Source organism: Neophocaena asiaeorientalis, unplaced genomic scaffold, assembly GCF_003031525.2.
Source record: "Neophocaena asiaeorientalis asiaeorientalis breed wild unplaced genomic scaffold, Neophocaena_asiaeorientalis_V1.1 scaffold357, whole genome shotgun sequence".
NCBI lineage: Eukaryota > Metazoa > Chordata > Mammalia > Artiodactyla > Phocoenidae > Neophocaena > Neophocaena asiaeorientalis.
In genome coordinates this window covers 1,238,978-1,258,192 of record NW_020173270.1, presented here as the reverse complement: position 1 = coordinate 1,258,192, position 19,215 = coordinate 1,238,978, and the positions used below count along the sequence as shown (strand labels likewise).

At 51.3% G+C, this 19,215-nt stretch overlaps 1 protein-coding gene across 1 annotated transcript in view; it reads left to right on the top strand.

The window, feature by feature from the left end:
• Positions 1-19,215, top strand: part of LOC112400340 (complement C3-like) — a 27,325-nt gene continuing 8,110 nt past the window's right edge. Inside the window, exons 1-29 of the mRNA XM_024746053.1 lie at positions 1-71; positions 188-395; positions 1,813-1,987; positions 2,176-2,246; positions 2,345-2,433; positions 2,516-2,598; positions 2,825-2,912; positions 4,014-4,116; positions 4,256-4,376; positions 4,643-4,758; positions 5,469-5,609; positions 5,700-5,909; positions 6,075-6,284; positions 6,581-6,742; positions 7,140-7,269; positions 8,797-8,874; positions 10,249-10,446; positions 10,629-10,740; positions 11,061-11,146; positions 11,250-11,389; positions 11,792-11,998; positions 12,671-12,722; positions 12,900-12,986; positions 13,132-13,335; positions 14,487-14,562; positions 14,791-14,959; positions 17,847-17,942; positions 18,103-18,256; positions 19,067-19,215. The exon at positions 19,067-19,215 is cut by the window's right edge and continues 1 nt beyond it. Coding sequence (XP_024601821.1) covers positions 1-71; positions 188-395; positions 1,813-1,987; positions 2,176-2,246; positions 2,345-2,433; positions 2,516-2,598; positions 2,825-2,912; positions 4,014-4,116; positions 4,256-4,376; positions 4,643-4,758; positions 5,469-5,609; positions 5,700-5,909; positions 6,075-6,284; positions 6,581-6,742; positions 7,140-7,269; positions 8,797-8,874; positions 10,249-10,446; positions 10,629-10,740; positions 11,061-11,146; positions 11,250-11,389; positions 11,792-11,998; positions 12,671-12,722; positions 12,900-12,986; positions 13,132-13,335; positions 14,487-14,562; positions 14,791-14,959; positions 17,847-17,942; positions 18,103-18,256; positions 19,067-19,215 — 3,786 coding nt within the window. The remainder of the gene's footprint in view (positions 72-187; positions 396-1,812; positions 1,988-2,175; positions 2,247-2,344; positions 2,434-2,515; positions 2,599-2,824; positions 2,913-4,013; positions 4,117-4,255; positions 4,377-4,642; positions 4,759-5,468; positions 5,610-5,699; positions 5,910-6,074; positions 6,285-6,580; positions 6,743-7,139; positions 7,270-8,796; positions 8,875-10,248; positions 10,447-10,628; positions 10,741-11,060; positions 11,147-11,249; positions 11,390-11,791; positions 11,999-12,670; positions 12,723-12,899; positions 12,987-13,131; positions 13,336-14,486; positions 14,563-14,790; positions 14,960-17,846; positions 17,943-18,102; positions 18,257-19,066) is intronic.

Genomic DNA, 19,215 nt, shown 5'->3' with positions numbered 1-19,215 from the left:
ATGGATGTGCCCTGGCTCCTAGGATTGATTCTACTCCTCCTGGGGAGCCCCGTTGCCCATGCTGAGCCACTGTGAGTCTGGAGAACTGAGGGGACATCTGCCATCTCTATGATTCCCTGCATGTGATCCTCGTCCATCACTTCCACCTCTTGAGTCCCCCTGTGCCCCCATGTTTGTCTGCTGACAGGTACATCCTGGTGACCCCCCGGGTCCTGCGGGTCGGCAGCCCGGAGAACATCCACGTGCAGGCTCACTCGGACTCCAGAGAGCCCCTCGACAGGACCCTCAAGGTGAACCTCACCGTGTGGGATTTCCCCATGAAGAAGATACCAGTGGCTAGGGTTCAGCTCGTTCTCTCACCAGAAAACCACTTTATGGACCAGGCACCAGTGACGGTGGGTGACAGGCCGGATTGGGTGGCCATAAAGGGAATCTCCGGGTCAGCAGCAAGGATAGAGAGGGGCAATTCTAGAGGGACTTCCCAAGCGGCACACTGGAGAAGAGATGCAGGGCCTGTGGGACTTCCCTGGCAGTCCAGTGGTTGGGACTTCACCTTCCACTGAATGGGGTGCAGGTTCGATCCCTGGTCAGGGAACTAGGATCCCACATGTCTCACATCCAGAAAAACAAAACATAAAACAGAAGTAGTATTGTAGTAAGTTCAGTAAGGTCTTTGAAAATGATCCACATCAAAAAAAAATTCTTTTTTAAAAAAAAGAGAGATGCAAGGCCTGGATATAGTTACTGCTTCTCTTATGTCCTGTCCATTTTTTAAAAATTGAAGTATAGTTGATTTACAGTGTTGTGTTAATTTCTGCTGTACAGCAAAGTGAGTCAGTTATACATACATATACATTCTTTTTCTTATTCTTTTTTTAAACATCTTTATTGGAGTATAATTGCTTTACAATAGTGTGTTAGTTTCTGCTTTATAACAAAGTGAATCAGCTATACATATACATATATCCCCATATCCCCTCCCTCTTGCATCTCCCTCCCACTCTCCCTATCCCACCCCTCTAGGTGGACACAAAGCACTGAGCTGATCTCCCTGTGCTATGCGGCTGCTTCCCACTAGCTATTTTACATTTGGTAGTGTATATATGTCCATGCCACTCTCTCACTTCGTCCCAGCTTACCCTTCACCCTCCCCGTGTCCTCAAGTCCATTCTCTATGTCTGTGTCTTTATTCCTATCCTGCCCCTAGGTTCTTCAGAACTTTTTTTTCTTTTTTAGATTCCACATATATGTGGTTAGCATACGGTATTTATTTTTCTCTTTCTGACTTACTTCACTCTGTATGACAGACTCTAGGTGCGTCCACCTCACTACAAATAACTCAGTTTCGTTCCATTTTATGGCTGAGTAACATTCCATTGTACATATGTGCCACTTCTTTATCCATTCATCTGTTCTTTTTCTTATTCTTTACCCTTATGGTTTATCACAGGATACTGAATACAGTTCCCTGTGGTATACAGTAGGACCTTGTTGTTTATGCATTCTATATATACCAATTTGCATGTCCTATCCATTTAGAAACTCAAAGTTCCGTAGGTCTGGGCTCCGAGAAAGGCCTTGATTAGTCCGTATAACGTCTCTGTGCGAATTAATAAAGGCGCCCTCTGCTGGTAGTCTGGGAAACTGAGCCTCAAAGGGATCGTAACCTGGGCGGCACACGTGGGGGCCTTGCTCCCAAGGGCAGAACCAGAGAGCTCCCATTCAATTGCTTCTCCAAGATCTGGTCCAGGGCTTTGCCCCCAGGGATGGAGACCCCAGCAGGCCCTGAGGAGTGTGGGCATCTCTCCCCAGATTCCCGAGAGCCTGGTCTACCCGCCACAACCAGGAACGCAGTATGTCATCATCCAGGCAACCTGGGCACCCACCTCGGCCTCCGCATTAATGGAGAAGCTGGTGCTGGTGGCTCCCCACGCTGGCTACATCTTCATCCAGACAGACAAGACCATCTACACTCCTGAGCAACTGGGTACAGCCCCCAGGCACTTGGCCTGGGGCAGGCGCTGACTCTCATCCCCAGTTTCCCCCATGCCCACATGTTCCACCTCCCAGGGTGTCCTTCTGTCCAAGGTCCCCCCACTGCCCAAGATCCTAATGACTACATCCACCCCCTCTCCAAACTCTATCCCGTGCTCAGAGCCTTCCCTCCTCCTCCAGTTCAATACCGGGTGTACACTGTGAACCACAGGATGGATCCTGTGCCCAGGACATTCACTCTGGACATCAAGGTGACCTCTCCTGAGGGCAGGGTGGATCCCAGACACTGGGGTTATATCACATGCTGACGGCCTGGGGCATGAACCAACCACCCCCTGTATCCCCGCAGAACCCGGAGGGGATCACTGTGATCAGCCAGGATTTCCTGGCCAAGGACAGTGTCTTCGCAAACTCCTTCCACCTCCCAGAGCTCATCAGGTGCCCTGTTGGGAACCCTAGGGGTGGAGGGAGGGAGGTTCTCCTTCTCAGGCTCCATCTCTCCTAACTCCCTGTGCCTCAGTCTTGGGACCTGGAGCATTGAAGCCAGATACCAAAGTGCACCCAAGCAGAAGTTCAAGGCAAACTTTGAAGTGAAGGAGTTTGGTGAGAAGGGTGTGCCAGGGTGGGCAAGGTGGATCTCGCAAGGACCGGGGCTGGAAATGCAAAGGAGGTCTCACGGTGTACCTATTGTGTGCCAGGGCCTGACGACTATGTGTTCCAGTCCTTGGGGGCTGCCAGAATCACTGAGGAAGGAGCGAGTGGGGCAGGGAGGGGACATGGGGGGGTGACAGTGAAACGCTGAGGGTGACTCTCTCTTTACCGCACCCAGCGCTCCCATCTTTTGAGGTTCAGCTGACACCAAACAAGACTTTCTTCTACCTCAACGATGAGGCTCTGGGTGTGGATATCCAGGCCCGGTGAGTTCCTTTACCCCCAGCCTGGCCAGAGGACCAGAAATGCCAAGAAACTGAATGGGTAGAGAGAAATGAACCGCTTCTGTAGCTCTTAGGGTATAGGAGAGGCACTCTGCCACCCATGACACAATCTTGTCCCGTGAGGTTATGCAGACCATCCCTTCAGGTCTCTGGGGTTGTACAGGCCACCTTATCTACCTAATGGAGTTATACGACCTCTCATGGTTTGGACCATCTCTAAAGGTCCACGAGGTTGCATAGGCACCTTTGCCATCTTGTGAGGTTGTCCAGACCGTCTCTGAAGTTCTATGAAATTACAAATGTCACATATGTTGCCTTATGGAATTTACAGACCATCCCCACAACTTTACAAGGCTGTACGGGCCATATTGTCCACCTAGGGTTGTAAGGGCCATATCTGCCACTTCTTGCCATTATACAGACCATTTCTGCAGCTCTATCATGCTATACAGGTCACCTAGACTGCCTGACGAGGCTTCATAGGCCACCCTTGCCATCCCAGGGGCTGTTCAGATTTCTTTCTTTCTTTTCTTTTTTTTTTTTTTTGTCTGCGTTGGGTCTTCATTGCTGCGTGCGGGCTTTCTCTAGTTGCATCGAGCAAGGGTTACTCTTCGTTGTGGTGCGTGGGCTTCTCATCGCGGTGGCTTCTCTTGTTGCAGAGCACAGGCTCTAGGCATGCAGACTTCTGTAGTTGTGGCGCACGGGCTTAGTTGTTCCACGGCATTTGGAATCAAACCTGTGTCCCCTGCGTTGGCTGGGGGATTCCTAACCACTGCGCCACCAGTGAAGTCCTTGTTCAGATTTCTCTGTGGCTCCATATGGCTGTACAGCCTACCTCTACCATCTTGTGAAGTTGCACAGGCTTCAGCTGCAACCCAACAAGGCCTTAAGGGACATATTTGTCACCTCCCAGGCTTGTGTTGGTCAGTAATGGAAACATCTAAGTTACCAAGGGCCACTTCCGCCCCTCCCAAAGTGTTACAGCCATTTCTGCAGCCCCATGAGATTACACAGGCTGTCTCTGCAGATACATGAGGTTGTGTGGGTGCTTCAGAGCCAGTGAGATGGCTGTCCATCCCCCAGATATATATTCAACAAGCCAGTGGATGGACACGCTCTGGCCATCTTTGGGGTGAAGCAGGATTCCCACCGGATCCCCATCCAAAGCTCCCTGCAGAGGGTGGAGGTAACTGAGACCCACGCCTCCCCTGTCTCTCCTTCCCCACCTCCTCCCCCTTCTTTCCCCCTTCCCCACCTCCCCTTCCTCTGCTATCGCCCATTTCCCAAGAAACCATCTCCCCTCCTCTCTCTTGCACTGAGAGCAGATCTTTGAAGGCCTCGGCCACGTCTCCCTCCAGAAGGGCACACTGATGGCCACATTCCAAGGCCCGGAAGAGGACTTCATTGGGGCCTCAATCTTCGTCAACGTCACTGTCTTCTCCACAGGTGCCACCCTCACCCAGGGCCCTGGCTGAGGTCAGGACACTGTGTCCTTTCCCAACCCAGACACTCCACCCATGTGACCTTGGGCCACCTCCTGCCTCAGTTTCCTCATCAGAGAAATGGGGAAATGCTGGAAGGGCTGGGAGGAACTGAAATCGCGTTACTGTCTTTTCCTACCTTCACCAAGATGGGCCTCCCATACCAGCCTGCTCTTTCCCCAGGAAACTGAACCTCTGCCACAGAACTTAACGATCCTCCTGTCTCTCCAGGGGGTGAGATGGTCCAGGCCGAGACCTCCGGGGTGAAGATTGTCCAGAGCCCATACAACATCAAGTTCACCAGGACACCCCAGTATTTCAAGCCAGGGATGCCATTCCACTTTAGGGTCAGAGTCTGGGTTCACTCCACGCAGGGACTCTGGGCCCCTCCCTGAAACAGACCTTCCCAGGAGACAAAAACCCACACAGGTTTCACCTGCCTCCCAGAGCTCATTTGTCTGAGAGCTGAGTCCATCATGCCTCCAGACCAATCCCAAGGTTCCCTCAAGTCTTAACCAGGTCCCCCCAAAGCACAGTGATGGCTCCAGAATTTCTCTTTGGGGGTGTCAGGGATCACAGTCAGGCTGGAAAGTGATGCTTAGAAGTTTATCTTAAGGCTACATTTGCCCAGAAAGCATGCTCTTTTTACATACATTCATTTGGGGTGACTTCGAAAAGTCTGATAAGCGTTAGAAAAGCTGGAGACACTTTGAAATGTCTGATAAGCATTAGAAAAGCTGGAGACATCCTTTGGTGCCAATCCTACTCCAAGGTTTCCCCAAGCCCTCCACATCTTCTCCTACCCTTTTCACCCTCAGTTCCCCCCACCTTTACCCCCGGTACACCAACACCCAGGGCTGCCACATACGGTTGTACTCTGCAAAACTCTAGGGGCTCCACTCATAGGCTCTAAATGAGAGGTGCCCCTGGTGTTGCTCAGTGCACAACCCGTACAGCTGTACAAGGCAGTCCCATCCAGATTGCATTCCCAGTCCCCACCTCTTACACCAGGCCACCCCCAGGCCTGTCCATGATCTCATGCCAGATTCCACCGCAGGTCTTCGTCTCAAATCCTGATGGGTCCCCAGCCTCCAAAGTCCTCGTCCGCTGCCAAAACCACAAAGTACATACCTCGTCCAGTGGGGTGGCCACTCTGACCATCAACACCGATGGAGATCTGAAGGAGCTCCCTATCCTGGTACCAACCTTAAGGGGCAGGGATAGTAGGGCTGGGACTGTGTGAGCTGGAAGGGTTATCAGAGATTTACTTGCCCATCATGCTCCCCAGGTGGAAACTGATGCACCTCTCCAGCCAGAGGAGCAGGCTTCAGCCAGGATGACGGCTTGGCCTTACTCAACCCAGGATGGGTCAGGGAACTTCCTGCACATTGAGGTGAAGACATTGGACACAGAGGTTGGCAGCAACATCCAGCTGAGTCTCAACACAAAGCATCAAAATCCTGCAGCCAAGGACTGGATCACTCACTTCACCATCCTGGTGAGGGGTTAGGCCAGGACTTGAGCTGGTGGGAGCCACCCGGGATGGACTCAGACCTATAGGGGCTGAAGCAAAGGGACTAGGGGGCTCCCTTGTGGGCTGGGATAGCCTAGGGCAAGGGTTGGTTCTCATCCCTTCTCATCCATAGTCTCCCTTGTCTCCAAGGTCCTGAGTAAGGGCCAGATTGTGTATGCCAAACATCAGTTAAAAAGTCACGGGAGTGTCTACACGTCAGCCATTATTGATGTGACTTCAAAGATGCTTCCCTCCTTCCGCATCCTGGCCTTTTATTTACTGCCAAGGGGAACAGGGCAGGACCCCGAACTGGTGGCTGATTCCATTTGGATTTCTGTGAATGACAAATGCAAAGAGAAGGTGAGTCAAACTCCTTGAATTTGTACACCACCATCATAATGCTTGGGAGATGGTCTGTACAAATTCGAGGGCTCTCAGTCTAGAGGCAGAGGAGAGGAAGGAGAAACGATGTGGCCTTAAAACCTCAACTTAAGAGGTGGAGAAGATGCAAGTAAATGTGTAGGGTTGAGATTGGCCTGGTGGAGTTCCCAGATGCTCCATCAGAGCTGAGGGAGCATGAACTTGAAAATGGACTTGGGGAAGCCCCTTGGTGACCTATGAGCCTCTTATACTGACATCTCTTTTTCCTTGCTTAGCTGAAGGTTGGCATGAAGAATGAAAGATACCTCCAGCCTGTACAGCCCAGCAGCCAGGTGGAATTGAAGGTGACAGGTGATGCAGAGGCCACAGTGGGGCTGGTGGCCGTGGACAAGGCTGTCTATATCTTGAACAGCAAACACAAGCTCACACAGAAGAAGGTAAGAACATGTGGGCTTTGGACCCAAAGATTGCCTGGAGATTCTAGCTGGAGCCTCAGTTTCTTCACCTATTAAATGAACAACATCGTTGGTTGCAAGGATTCAAGGAGCCTGTGCACAGCATAGAGACTGGCAGGTAGTAAGGGCTCAGTAAACGGGTGATTATGTGAATTTTTTTTTTTGCGGTACGCGGGCCTCTCACTGTTGTGGCCTCTCCCGTCGCGGAGCACAGGCTCCGGCCGCACAGGCTCAGCGGCCATGGCTCACGGGCCAAGCCGCTCCGCGGCATGTGGGATCTTCCCGGACCGGGGCACGAACCCGTGTCCCCTGCATCGGCAGGCGGACTCTCAACCACTGCGCCACCAGGGAAGCCCCAGGTTCCTCTCTTGACCCTCAGGTCTGGGATACGGTGGAGGAACATGACATTGGCTGCACAGCAGGCAGTGGGAAAGACAGACTTGCTGTGTTCAAGGATGCCGGATTGGACATGAAGATGAGCACAGGCATGGACACTTTGGCAAGCTCAGGTACATGAGGGGGGCAGGAAGACGGCAGGGGTGGGGAAGTGCTATCTAGTGGTTAGGAACATGGACTTTGGTGTGAAACAGATGAGCTAAAATCTAGGACTCTGCCACTTACCATAGGCCGGTCATATTTCCTCTCTGATTCTCAGTTTATCTCTCCATAAAATGTACGTAATAATAGAAGTAACTTACTGTGTGCTAATTAAGATGTAGTTTTGGCCATGTGTTTCAGAGATACAAATTAACAGTAGCTTAAGCAGGTAGAAGTTTATTTCTCGCTCAGTAACAGTCCAGAGGTCATTCTGGGACTCAGGCTCCTTCTAGCTTGTTGCTCTGCCATATTGCAAGATGAAGTCTCACCAGGACCTCCTGCCAGGCACCAGGATGAAGGGAAGTGGAGAGACTAGTACACTTCTCTCTCATCTCATTGGCCAGAACTCAGTCACATGGCCCTATCTAGGCACAAAGGAGACTGGGAAATGTAGTCTTCGTTCTGAGTGATACATAAAAGATGGAAGTTTAGTTGCCCCAAACGATAGGGGAGAATGGATATTTTGGGGACAACTAGGACGGTCTTCTTTCAGCTATAAATAGTGTTATTAATAACAATTTCTGGGACTTCCCTGCTGGTCCAGTGGCTAAGACTCCACACTCCCAATGCAGGGGGCCTGGGCTCAATCCCTCGTAAGGGGACTAGATCCTACATGCCGCAACTAAAAGTTCTCATGCTGCAACTAAAGATCCCTCATGCCACAAATAAAAGATCCCACATGCCACAACTAAAAGACCCCACACACTGCAATGAAGATCCTGAGTGCTGCAACTAAGACCTGGCGCAGCCAAATAAATAAATATTTTTTTTAAAATAACCATTTCTATTTACTACAAGCTGGACCCTGTGCTAAGTACTTTTATATGCATTATCTCATAGATAGAACTATGATTATTCCATTTTACATAGCTGGAGAAATTAAAACCCAGAGAGGTTAAGTGACTTGCTGAAGATTGCACAACTTTTTTTTAAAAATAAATTTATTTCATTTGTTTATTTTTGGCTGCCTTGGGTCTTCGCTGCTGCACGCGGGCTTTCTCTAGTTGTGGCGAGCGGGGGCTACTCTTTGTTGCAGTGCGCAGGCTTCTCACTGTGGTGGCTTGTTGCAGAGCATGGGCTCTAGGTGCATGGGCTTCAGTAGTTGTGGCACATGGGCTCAGTAGTTGTGGCTCGCGGGCTCTAGAGCACAGGCTCAGTAGTTGTGGCGCACGGGCTTAGTTGCTCTGCGGCATGTGGGATCTTCCCTGACCAGGGCTTGAACCCGTGTCCCCTGCAATGGCAGGCGGGTTCTTGACCATTGCACCACCAGGGAAGCCCTGCACAACTTTTAAGTGGCAAATCTTGACTACGAAGAGGCTGTGGGATAAAATGTGGTGATGCATATAAAGCACTGGGTATGCAGTAAGCGCCCAATAAATCTCAAGGATGTGGATAATGATCTTGACACTTGTTCTCTCATTCTTCCCTCTGATCCCCAGACTGGCACTGCCCCCAGAGCCCATCTCCCAGCCGTCACCGCCGCTCCCTGAAGAGCCTGGAGACCAAGAGGAATGCAGGTCAGAGCTAAAGCTGGATGTGCCCTCCTGGCTCCCTAACCTGTCTGTATTCATCAGGGCTTAGAACAGAAAACTGAAACCACTCTAGGTACTCCAGTCGGGGGACGGGGAGGAGAGGTGATTTCATGATGGGAGTTTGATGCTTTCAAAACCATTAGCTGAACTTTAGGAGTGGAAGTTGGAAGGCTGCTTGCTGAGACTCAAGATCACTCCATTGTAGTTCTTACAATGCATGAAATCTAGGTTTCCATGCATGAAATCTGAGGAAACTCTGCCAATATCTCTCATGAAGCTGGCAGGTAGATAGCGAAACACAGAATTTTGCCTGTTACAAAAACTCATAGACTGGAGCCCACCCATCAGCTACCACCGTTGCAGGGAAAATGGTCTCCACCTCTCTTCCACTTTTCAGATTCTATACAAGAGCGTCTGGGCGGCAGAATCGCATCCCATCCAGAACCCTAGCAGCAAGGGAGTCTGGGAAATGTACTTTTTAGATGTCTAGCTTCTGTGATACCGGAAGGAAAGTAGATGAAAGGGGAGATGGATAATATGTAGACCAAGACCCCGGTGTGGACGGGACCAAGAAGCCTAGAGTTCAAGGAAGATGAGAGGCAGTACTGGGTATTGTTAGAAGCATGGATTCTATGAATATTAGATTTGCCGGTCTTTTTAAGCGGCACTAATGACTCTGTGGATCTAAATAAAGGGAAAATAAGTGAAATCTAATAAAAATTGAGATAAAACCCTAACTCTAATTTCAATATCGAAAATCATGCTAACCTTCTGAGAACAGTACATAATATAAACTGTTATTTTATTTATGGTAACAATCACTTAACTATAGATGTTCTAATCATGTTATATGGTAGACAATAAGATTATTAAATTGCTATAATATTTTTTATCTTTAAGCGCATTCCTTCGGTTCGCTAATTTAGAAGCATTCAACTTGACACCATGCTCTACAGGAAGTTTTGTGTTTTCATTTTTTTAAAACACACAACGAAAACCAGGTGTCAAAATTCCAACTTCAATAAATAAATATGGCATTGCCAATCCCTGTCCCAAACGAAGGAGAAGAAGAAGTAGCAGAAGCAGCAGCATCAATTCCAGTCCCAGCTCTGCCACTTGTGAGCTGTGTGACCCTGGGCCAGTGAATTGACCTCTCTGTACCTCAGCTTCCTCATCAGAACTCATCATATGAGTTCAATGTGAAGCTTCAGGGGAAAGATACAGGCAAAGATCTAGGGACAGCATTGCCAGAGATATGGCTAAACAGAGGTCAGGTGTACATGACGTTGAGGTGGATGGGTCCCTGCTTCCTCAGGTCCTACCCAGCCCCTCCTCTGTCCCACTAACTCTGGCCTGCAGTGAACAAGTTCGAGACAGAGCTGGAGCGAAAGTGCTGTGAGGCTGGGCTCCGGGAGAGCCCAGTGGGGCTATCGTGTGAGGAGAGGACCCATCATGTCCGCTATGGACCAGTCTGCATCGCCGCTTTCCTGAGCTGCTGCCATGTGTCTGAGGCCCTGAGTCGGGAGGCCCGAGAGGAGCAGCTGCTTCTGGGGACAAGTGAGGGGACCACGGCAGGAGGCACAGGGTCGGGGGGCTCCACTGAGGGACATGGAGTGTCATGGACAGGTCAAGGGGTGACATGTGCCATGGAGGGATGAGGTGGGAGGACCCCAATGAAGAGTCTGGTGGGTCATGGGAGACATGCAAAAGAAACCCTGCCCCACATCTCCTCCCTACAGTGGATGAAGACGAGGACTTTGATGACATCTTCCTGGAGGACCAGCCTGTCCGGAGCTTGTTCCCTGAAAGTTGGTTCTGGAAGAAGATTACTCTGCCCAAAAGTGAATCGGGGTAGGACCATGGCCCCCATGCCAGCCTCTGGTCCCTGGCCCGTCCATGCGTCGGGGGCCATCCATCATGGCCAATGCCCCCAGGAGTGACATTGAGCTCTCAGCATTGTCCCATGACAGGAAACTTCCTGGATGGGGATAAAGATCCCAGTGGGTCCCCCCAAATGATGTCCCTCTCGTGATAACTTCTCTAATTGGGTGACCCACTGACCCCTTCCTAGTGATGGTAAAGCCCAAGACGGTAACCCTCAATCAGAGGCTCTGTCCAGGTATCACAGACTCACTTATGTCCCCTTCCCCCTACCCCGGTACTTTCGGCAGCACCTCGCACTACAGCACCCTTGTGACCGTGCCGGACTCCATCACCACATGGCAGTTTGTGGCCGTCAGTGTCAAGGCTGGACAAGGTGACCCCATGAGCCCAGCGCTGAAGGAACAGGAGAACAGTGGCCCTGGCCAGCCCCAGGGCAGTTGGCCTCCGCTTAACGTCAAGCGCTCTCCTGGTTCTAGGTCTTTGCGTCTCTGACCCCTTTGAGCTGACGGTTATGAAATCATTCTTTGTGGATCTTAAGTTGCCCTTCTCCGTGATCAGGAATGAGCAGGTCCAGATCCAAGCTGTGCTGTACAATTTCGAGGATCGCTCGGTCAAGGTGAAGCCCCCAGCCTTCCCCTCTCCCCCAAAAAAATGTCTGTCAGTGTGTTTTATAAGGGGGATGGAGTGTGTCCATTATTCGAAGGAGCCAGTGAAGTGGCAGCCTTTTTGAAAAAGTTTCTAAGACATTTTCCCAGTTAAGCCTCACAATATCCCCAGGAGATGGATGCTATGACTGTTCTTGGTTTGGAGATAAGGAAACTTGCATGGCTTTCCTGAGATCACATAGCACCTAAGTGACAGAAGGGGTTTGAACCCAGGCAGGGTCTTTACTCTCAATCATTACGCTACACTGTCACCTACCCAGGATTCTCAGGGTGGGGGCAGGGAGGAGACTGTGACTCTCGGGTCCTGGGCCTCCTCATGCATCAGGACCCTCTAACTGCCCACTCTGCCCCAGGTCCGAGTGGAGTTCCCCCACAAGGAGCCACTGTGCAGTGCGGCAAAGCCAGGAGCCCCTTCCCGCCAGGTGGTTGTCGTGCCCCCCACCTCCTCCAAGATGGTGCCCTTCGTGCTTCTCCCACTTGAAACAGGCAAAGTGGATGTGGAGGTCAAGGTCATGGGCCTTGGGGTCCAGGACCACGTGAGGAAGACACTCCTGGTCCAGGTAATAGGCACCCCCAGCCCTTGCTGCCAGTGCAGTGAGTGGGGCTTCTGAGCTCCAGGCTGTGTGATCACGGGAGGGGCAGGTGGGCCCAAGATCAATGAACAGGCCTCCAGGACAGGAGTGAGGTGCGAGACAATGATTTGAAAGCTCAATCACAGAGTCCCCGCTTCGGGCCTTTGGAGTCAGGCTCGGGTTCAAACCTTGTCTCTTCTGTGTGACCTTGGGCAAGTTACTTAACTTCTCTGAGCCTCTGTTTCCTCATTTGCAGGATGGGAATAATCTTCATGCCCACGAATAATCAGAGAGCTGTGAAAATTACATAAAACCAGTGCATGACCCATCAGTAATACTTTACTTACTTAACAAACACGTTTTTTTAGCACTTAGGATATAGCACTTTAAGAATATTAACTCACGGCACCCTCAGAACAACTCTGTGAGGTCGGAACTAGTGTCCTCTCCCTTTTATGGATGAGAAAACTGAGACACAGAGCGGGTGAAGTAATTTGCCCAAGGTCATGCAGCTAGGAAGCAAAAGAGCTGGGATTTGAACCCAGATATCTGGGTCCCAGAGTCTGTGCTCTTTATAGCTAAGCAATACTTCCTCTTACTGTCATTATGACTGTCATTATGACTATTGTTTTTAACTTTCTTCTTCATTGCATCCTACAGGCAGGGGGTCAGATAGAGCAAATATCCCATAGCATCCTCCTGAGCCCCCAAGGTTTGTGGGGTCTTCGGGGAGCACGTGGGATCCTGGGACCATGCGCCAGTGGAGGGAGGGGCTGAAATGAGGGGATCTGGTCAGGGGGGCAGTCTGAGATTCTCCCAGAGTCTGCAGTCGAACCCTGACCTCCCCAGTCCCAGAACCCGCTTGTCACACAAGGTTGTGCCTACTCAGGTCACACCCAGATGGAGCTGGTGCCAAAACAGGACTTTTTGAACAAGATGCCCAACACAGAGGCAGAAGTGTTTGTCAGCATTCAAGGTGCCTAGACAGAGCCGGCTCCTGCGGGGGCTGAGGAGGGGCTGGTTCCTCCAGAGCCTGCCTGGGCACAGGGGCAGGAGGGGCTGGGGGGACCTATGGTGCCCATCAGGGAGCCATGGTAACTTAGACCATGCTCACCTGACAGGTGACATCCTTGGAGAGACCATCCTGGGCAGCCTGACACCCAAAGAAACAAGGCGGCTGCTGAGGGTCCCCACTGGCTGCCCCGAACAGACGCTGAGCGCCCTGGCACCCGTGATCATCCTGGCCCGCTATTTAGATAGCACGGGCCAGTGGAACAAGGTTGGGGTAGAGCTCAGGGAGCAGGTGATGAAGAACATTGTCAGCGGTGAGAGTGGATCCCCTCCTGGGACCTCGATGAGGGTGTCTGGGACTCTTGGGGAGGGTGGCTGAGGTACCCCTGGGGTACCCCACTGGACCTTCCCAGACAATAGCACCCAAACTCTGACTTCTCCCAGATGACAACCTGACACCAAGTCCCCCAGGTGACCCCCAATTGTGACCCCCACATTATTCCTTCACCCTGACCCCTCTCCCAGGCTACAAGTCTCATAACAGACACCCTGGTTAACCCCAAAGCAACAACCTCCCAGGTTATGTTATATCCAGACATTGTCCCAGGTTATAGCCAATCAGTTCCATGCCCTGGGCTATACCCCCAGGGAACATCCAGGCGGAAAACTCCAGAATAATCCCAGGTGGTGGCCTTCCAGTTACACCTGAATGCTAATACCTTCCCAGGTTACATCCAAACCCCCCAGGTAACAACCATAGATACACACCCCGGTTACACCCTGACAGAGACCCTCCAGTTAGTTTGGACACTGACCCCGTCTCCCTGGTTACACACAGACACCAGCTCTCCATCCAAGTAACACCCAGACACTATCATCCCCAGTGTTAAACCCAAACAGTAAACCTCCAGGTAGCCTTCAGGTAATACCCAAGCAGCAATGCTCAGAATCCACCCAAGAGGTGCCCTCTCCAGAATACACCCAGGAGTAACATCCTGTGACTACACAGACACACTGACACCTCTAGTTTACAGCCAAGAGACAACCCCCAAGAAAACACCCAGGTAGTGGCCCCTCAGGATACGCCCTTTCCAGGGTTTCACCGTCCATGATCCCTCCTAGCAGTAATTCCCAGTCACTCCCCTCCCCAGTCACAACCCCTCCTCAGCAGTAATTCCCAGTCATACCCCAATGGCACAGTTTCCCAGTTTACTCCCAGATACAGCTGTACCCTGGCTCCCACTGTCACATGGGGCCATGACTTTCATTTACACCTGGGCCCTGCAGCTCCCTCCTTAAGGCAACTGGACCAGTCCCCTCCTCCAGGTTACATCTAGATATGATGCACCCCTAAGTTCCACCCACACCCTGCCCCCCAGATTATGCCTGGTAACTAACCCCCCCCTTCACAGCCACACCCAAGCACCGACTCTCCCGGTAAATTCCCATCCACCTGTTTTCCCAGGGTACAGCCGGATGCTGACCCACCGGAGCGCAGATAGCTCCTTCCACACCAGCAAGGGAAACCCAGGAAGCACCTGGTAAGGATGAGGACCCTGGTAGGAGGAAGCCTGAGGGACCAGCCTGGGGCTTGATGACCCCAGAAGTATCCCCACTGAGGGGTCTTGGGGCAGGCAGCCTGTAGGCCAGCAGCATTCCAAGTTGCCGTGGTCTCTGGGGTAGACTTCTCCATAGTGTAGACGCCCCTGTCCTAGAACCCCCTTGGTGACTATTGCCAGCCATCACCCACCCCGTCTCCCTTCCAACAGGCTCACGAGTTACGTATTCCGGGTCTTCGCCCTGGCCTACCCTACCATGACAATGGGGGCGTTCAACCCTGAGTCTCTCTGCACCATTGCCAACTGGATCATCACCCAGAGGCAGGCGAAGGACGGGAGCTTCTTGGAGGAAAGCCCCGTGGTCATGGGGTCCATGAAGGTGCCCACCCCCCGCCACCATCTGAGCCATTCAAACAAAACCCAAGGGCTCTGCACACTGGGAGGGGAATTTCAGCCCCCTGACGTGTTCCCAGGTAGAATGAGAACAGGAAAGAGCTGAGGTCTGGCACCAAGTGTCACATATCCCTGCTCTGGACCATATGCTGCACTCTGTTACAATGTGGGGAGGCTGGGCACATCTGGGACCTATCCCCCCACCCCTACTTTAAGGAGTTGCCAGTCCCGGCCCACCTCTCTCTGGGTCTGAGTCCTCCGTGTTCCGCCAGCCAACACACCCATCCCTACCAATTGTTCCTCCACGCCAGCCTCCAGAAACAGCTTTCAAACAGCCTGGGAGGTCTCTCCCCTGCTCAGACACCTTCTGTGGCAGTCACCTACAGACAAACACAGTCACCTACAACGGCATCTCTCTACTATATCCTTCTCTTCTGTATCTCCTCCCAAGTCTCACTCCTCAATACTCCCTGCTCACAGGTCCTTCCAACTCACCTCCGTATCTTTGCTTAGGCTGCTCTCTCTGCATGGTATAGTCACACCTCATCCCTTTTTTCCCCTGCACCTAGCCAAAGTATGTTTTCTCTTTAGATTTAGACCGGACACCACCTCCTCTAAGTCTTCCCCGAATACCAGCCCTGTCCTGTGCACCTATCACGTTAGGGATGTGATTTATTCACTCATTCAACAAACATTCATCCAGCAACTGCTGTGTGCCAGGCCTTGTGCTGGGGAGAGGGGAGACACAGAGGTTAACAAGACAGTGACAGCCCCTGCTTGTAGAACTGACAAGCTGGGTAGTGGGGGGCAGACAGAAGTTCACCAAATAATTATAACTAGTGATTGTTTAAGTCACAATTGCGCCGAGTTCCATGGGAGAGAAAAGCAGGAGATAGGATTTAATAGGAGCCATGCCCAGCGCTGGGGGTGTCAGGGGTAGCCTACAGGCAGAAGTGACGGTAAAGCAGCAACTTGAAAAAGGAATAGGAGACAGCGGAGGAAAGAATGCAAAACAGAGCTCCAGGCAAAGGGAACAGTGTGTGCAAAGGCCCTGAGGCTCTGGCATGTTTGAGGACGGGGAAAAGAGACCAGTGTCATCAGAGCCCAAAGATGGCAAAGAGGTGATCCATCCCGAGGCCTGGGAAGGAGGAAAGACGCCAGGTCCTGAAGCCTGTGGGACTTTGCAATAGTCTGGTCAGGGTTTGCTTTTCCTACACTGTGAGTCCTCCAGGGAGAAAAGCAGGTCTGGTTCATCATAGTCAGCAAATGTTGCTGAATAAAACTCTGGATGGATGAATGAACCAGCAAAGACAGAATGCACTCCCAAAAGAAGGGAGGGCTGTGTGAGTGAAAGCCCTACGTGGTACAGGAAGGCGGTACCTAAAGGAGTTACAAACACAGTAACGGTAAGACAGGCTCACAGATCTGAGTTTCTTTCCACCAACGAACATTTATCAGGCACCTATAACGTGCCAGGCACTGCTTTAAGCACTGGGGACTCAGGGCAAACAAAACAGACAAAAATCCCTGTCCTCATGGGGCAGACATTCTAGTGGAGGACAGACAGGCAATTAGCACAACAGAGACATAAGTGATATGGCATGTTATAAGTGAGACGGGAAAAATGCAGGGAAAGGGGGATCAAGGTGGAAAGGCTGACATTTTGGAAGGCTTCCTGAGGAGATGATATTTATACAGAACTGGAGAGGTGAGGGAGCAAGTCCTGTGGATAACTAAGGAGAGAGTGTCCTAAGCAAAGGGAGGAGCATGTGCAAATGTCCTGAGACTGGAATGTACCCAATATTTTGGAGGAACAGTGAGGAGCCCAGTGTGGCTGGAACAGAGTGAGCGAGGGGAGAGAGGGAGGAGAGGAGGGCAGGGAGGTGATGGGACAGAGTGTGCAGGGCCTTGTGGGCCAAAGGGAGGACTTGAGCTTTTCCTCTGAGGTGGGAGCCACAGAAGGTTCTGAGCAGAGGACGGATGTAAACTGATTCAAGAGTTCACAGGCTTCATTGGCCACTGTGAGAAGAAGAGACTTTGGGGTATGTATTAGTTTCCTAGGGCTGCTGTAACAAAGTACCACAAACTGGGTGGCTTAAAACAACAGAAATCTATTTATTTGGTCCCAGTTCTAGAGACTGAAAGTCCAAGCTTAAGGTCTCGGCAGGGCCATGCTCCTTCTGAAGGCTCGTTGGGGCATGGGGTGGGAATCCTCCCTTGCCTCTTCTAGTTTGGTGGATCCTGGCAATCCTTGGCATCCCTTGGCTTAGAGCCACATCACTCCAATCTCTGCCTCCATCTTCACATGGCTTTCTTCCTTCTGTGTGTGCCTTCTTATATGGACACCAGTCATTGGATACAGGGTCCCCCTAATCCAGTATAACCTATTCTTAACTTAACTCATTACATCTACAAAGACCCTATTTCCTAATAAGATCACACTCTGAGGTTCTGGGTGGACAAGAATCTTGGGGGGAAATTATTCAGTCCAGTACAGGGATTGAGGGTGGAACTTGGGAGACTGAAGAGGAGTTTGAGCCTTGTTGGTCACTTACTAGCCATGGGGACACTTCACCCTCTGACCCTCAGTTTGCTCATCAGGAGAATGGAGCTGCTGCAAGAATGTTTTGAGCTAGCATCGAGAGCTTAGCACAGCACCCTCCATGGCTGTCAACTTTTCTTATAGTAAAGCAGACCCCACACAGGCAAATCTCAAGATAGATCCTCTTCCTCTATCCCCTTCCTCATCCTGCTTTCAGCATCATCCAGCCCAGAGCTGAGCACCTGGGAGCTTTTCAAGGTCAGTCAGGAGAGATTGGGGAAGGTGTCTCCAATATGGTAAAGAGATTATGGGTGTGGTTCTGCGTCCACAGGGTGGCTACCGAGGCTCGGAGGCAAATGTATCCCTCACAGCTCTTGTCCTGATCGCTCTGAATGAGGGGAAGGAGTTGTGCAACCAGAAGATACCGGTAGGACCCAAAGATGAGGGCAGGGTCTGCAGGGTGCCATACCCTCTGCACACAGGGGGCTCCCCTACCCCCATGTCCTTCTTAGTGCTTTCCTTCCTTCTAACTCCCAGACCCCTTTCCTCTGATCACCTCCCTCTAGCCTCTTCTCTTGACTTTCTAGAACTTGGCTGCCAGCATGAAGCAAGCCGGTGACTTCCTGGAGAAAAAACTCCCCCACATTCAGACAACCTTTGCCATAGCCATAGTCTCCTATGCTCTGGCCCTCACCAGAAGCCCCCAAGCCAATGACCGCCTGGACAGCGTTGCCAGCCAGGGTGGGTGTGGGCCACTTTTCAACCAACTATGTGTTAACCACAGTCACGGGGGCAGAGAGAGAGGGATTGTATGATCTCAAATCCAGCAAAATGTGATTCTTCATTTATGAGCACCTATGGTGTGCCAACCCTTGAGCTCAGACCCTGAGAAACCAAGGTGAACAAGACTGATGTGGTCCCTGCCCTCAAAAGTCCCCAGCGTTCCTGGGGGAGGCAGGTGGAAGACAAACAGATCAAAAGAGAATTACTAATTGAGACAGGCGCTGAGATAATAACATAGGTGGGTGGGAGTGATGATGAGGGGAGGGGAGTATAGACTGGAGAACTGGGAAGGTCTCTGTGAAAGGCCAAGGATATTCCAAGCAGTGGGAATGGCATGTGCAAATGCTCTGAAGTGGGAAAGTGCTTGGTATGTTCGAGAATGGAAAGAAAGTCTTAAAACATAGGTAACTGAGAGGGGTTTGCTTCCCATGGCCTGCGCTATCCCATCCCTGAGTGTCCTGATCCCATCCTCTCCATTCCCCAAGTCAAGAGGAGTGGAGGTAGAAAAACTCACTTGCAGTGGGACCGAGAGGAATGTGGAGGGGCTTCTTTGAACCTCAATTTCCCCAACTCTAAATAGTGTCCCTGTCTCGTAGAGTGGTTCTGAAAAATGCAATGTCCATACGTCTCCTCAGCAAAGATTTTCACATAAAGTAGGTGCTCAATAAAATAGCAGATGAGAAAAACTGGGCAATATGACACGAGGAGAGGGCAGGTTTAGGTAGGTGGGCCCAGATCTGCGTGACAAGGTGGGCATCCATCTTCTAGACAAAACCCATTGGCCAGTGAACGACCTGGACTTGGACTCCCTCTACACCATTGAGGCCACGGCCTATGCGCTGATGCAGAAGCTGGAGCTGGGTCGGCACAATGAGACGCACGCCATCGCCAAGTGGCTACTGGAGAAACGGGAGCTG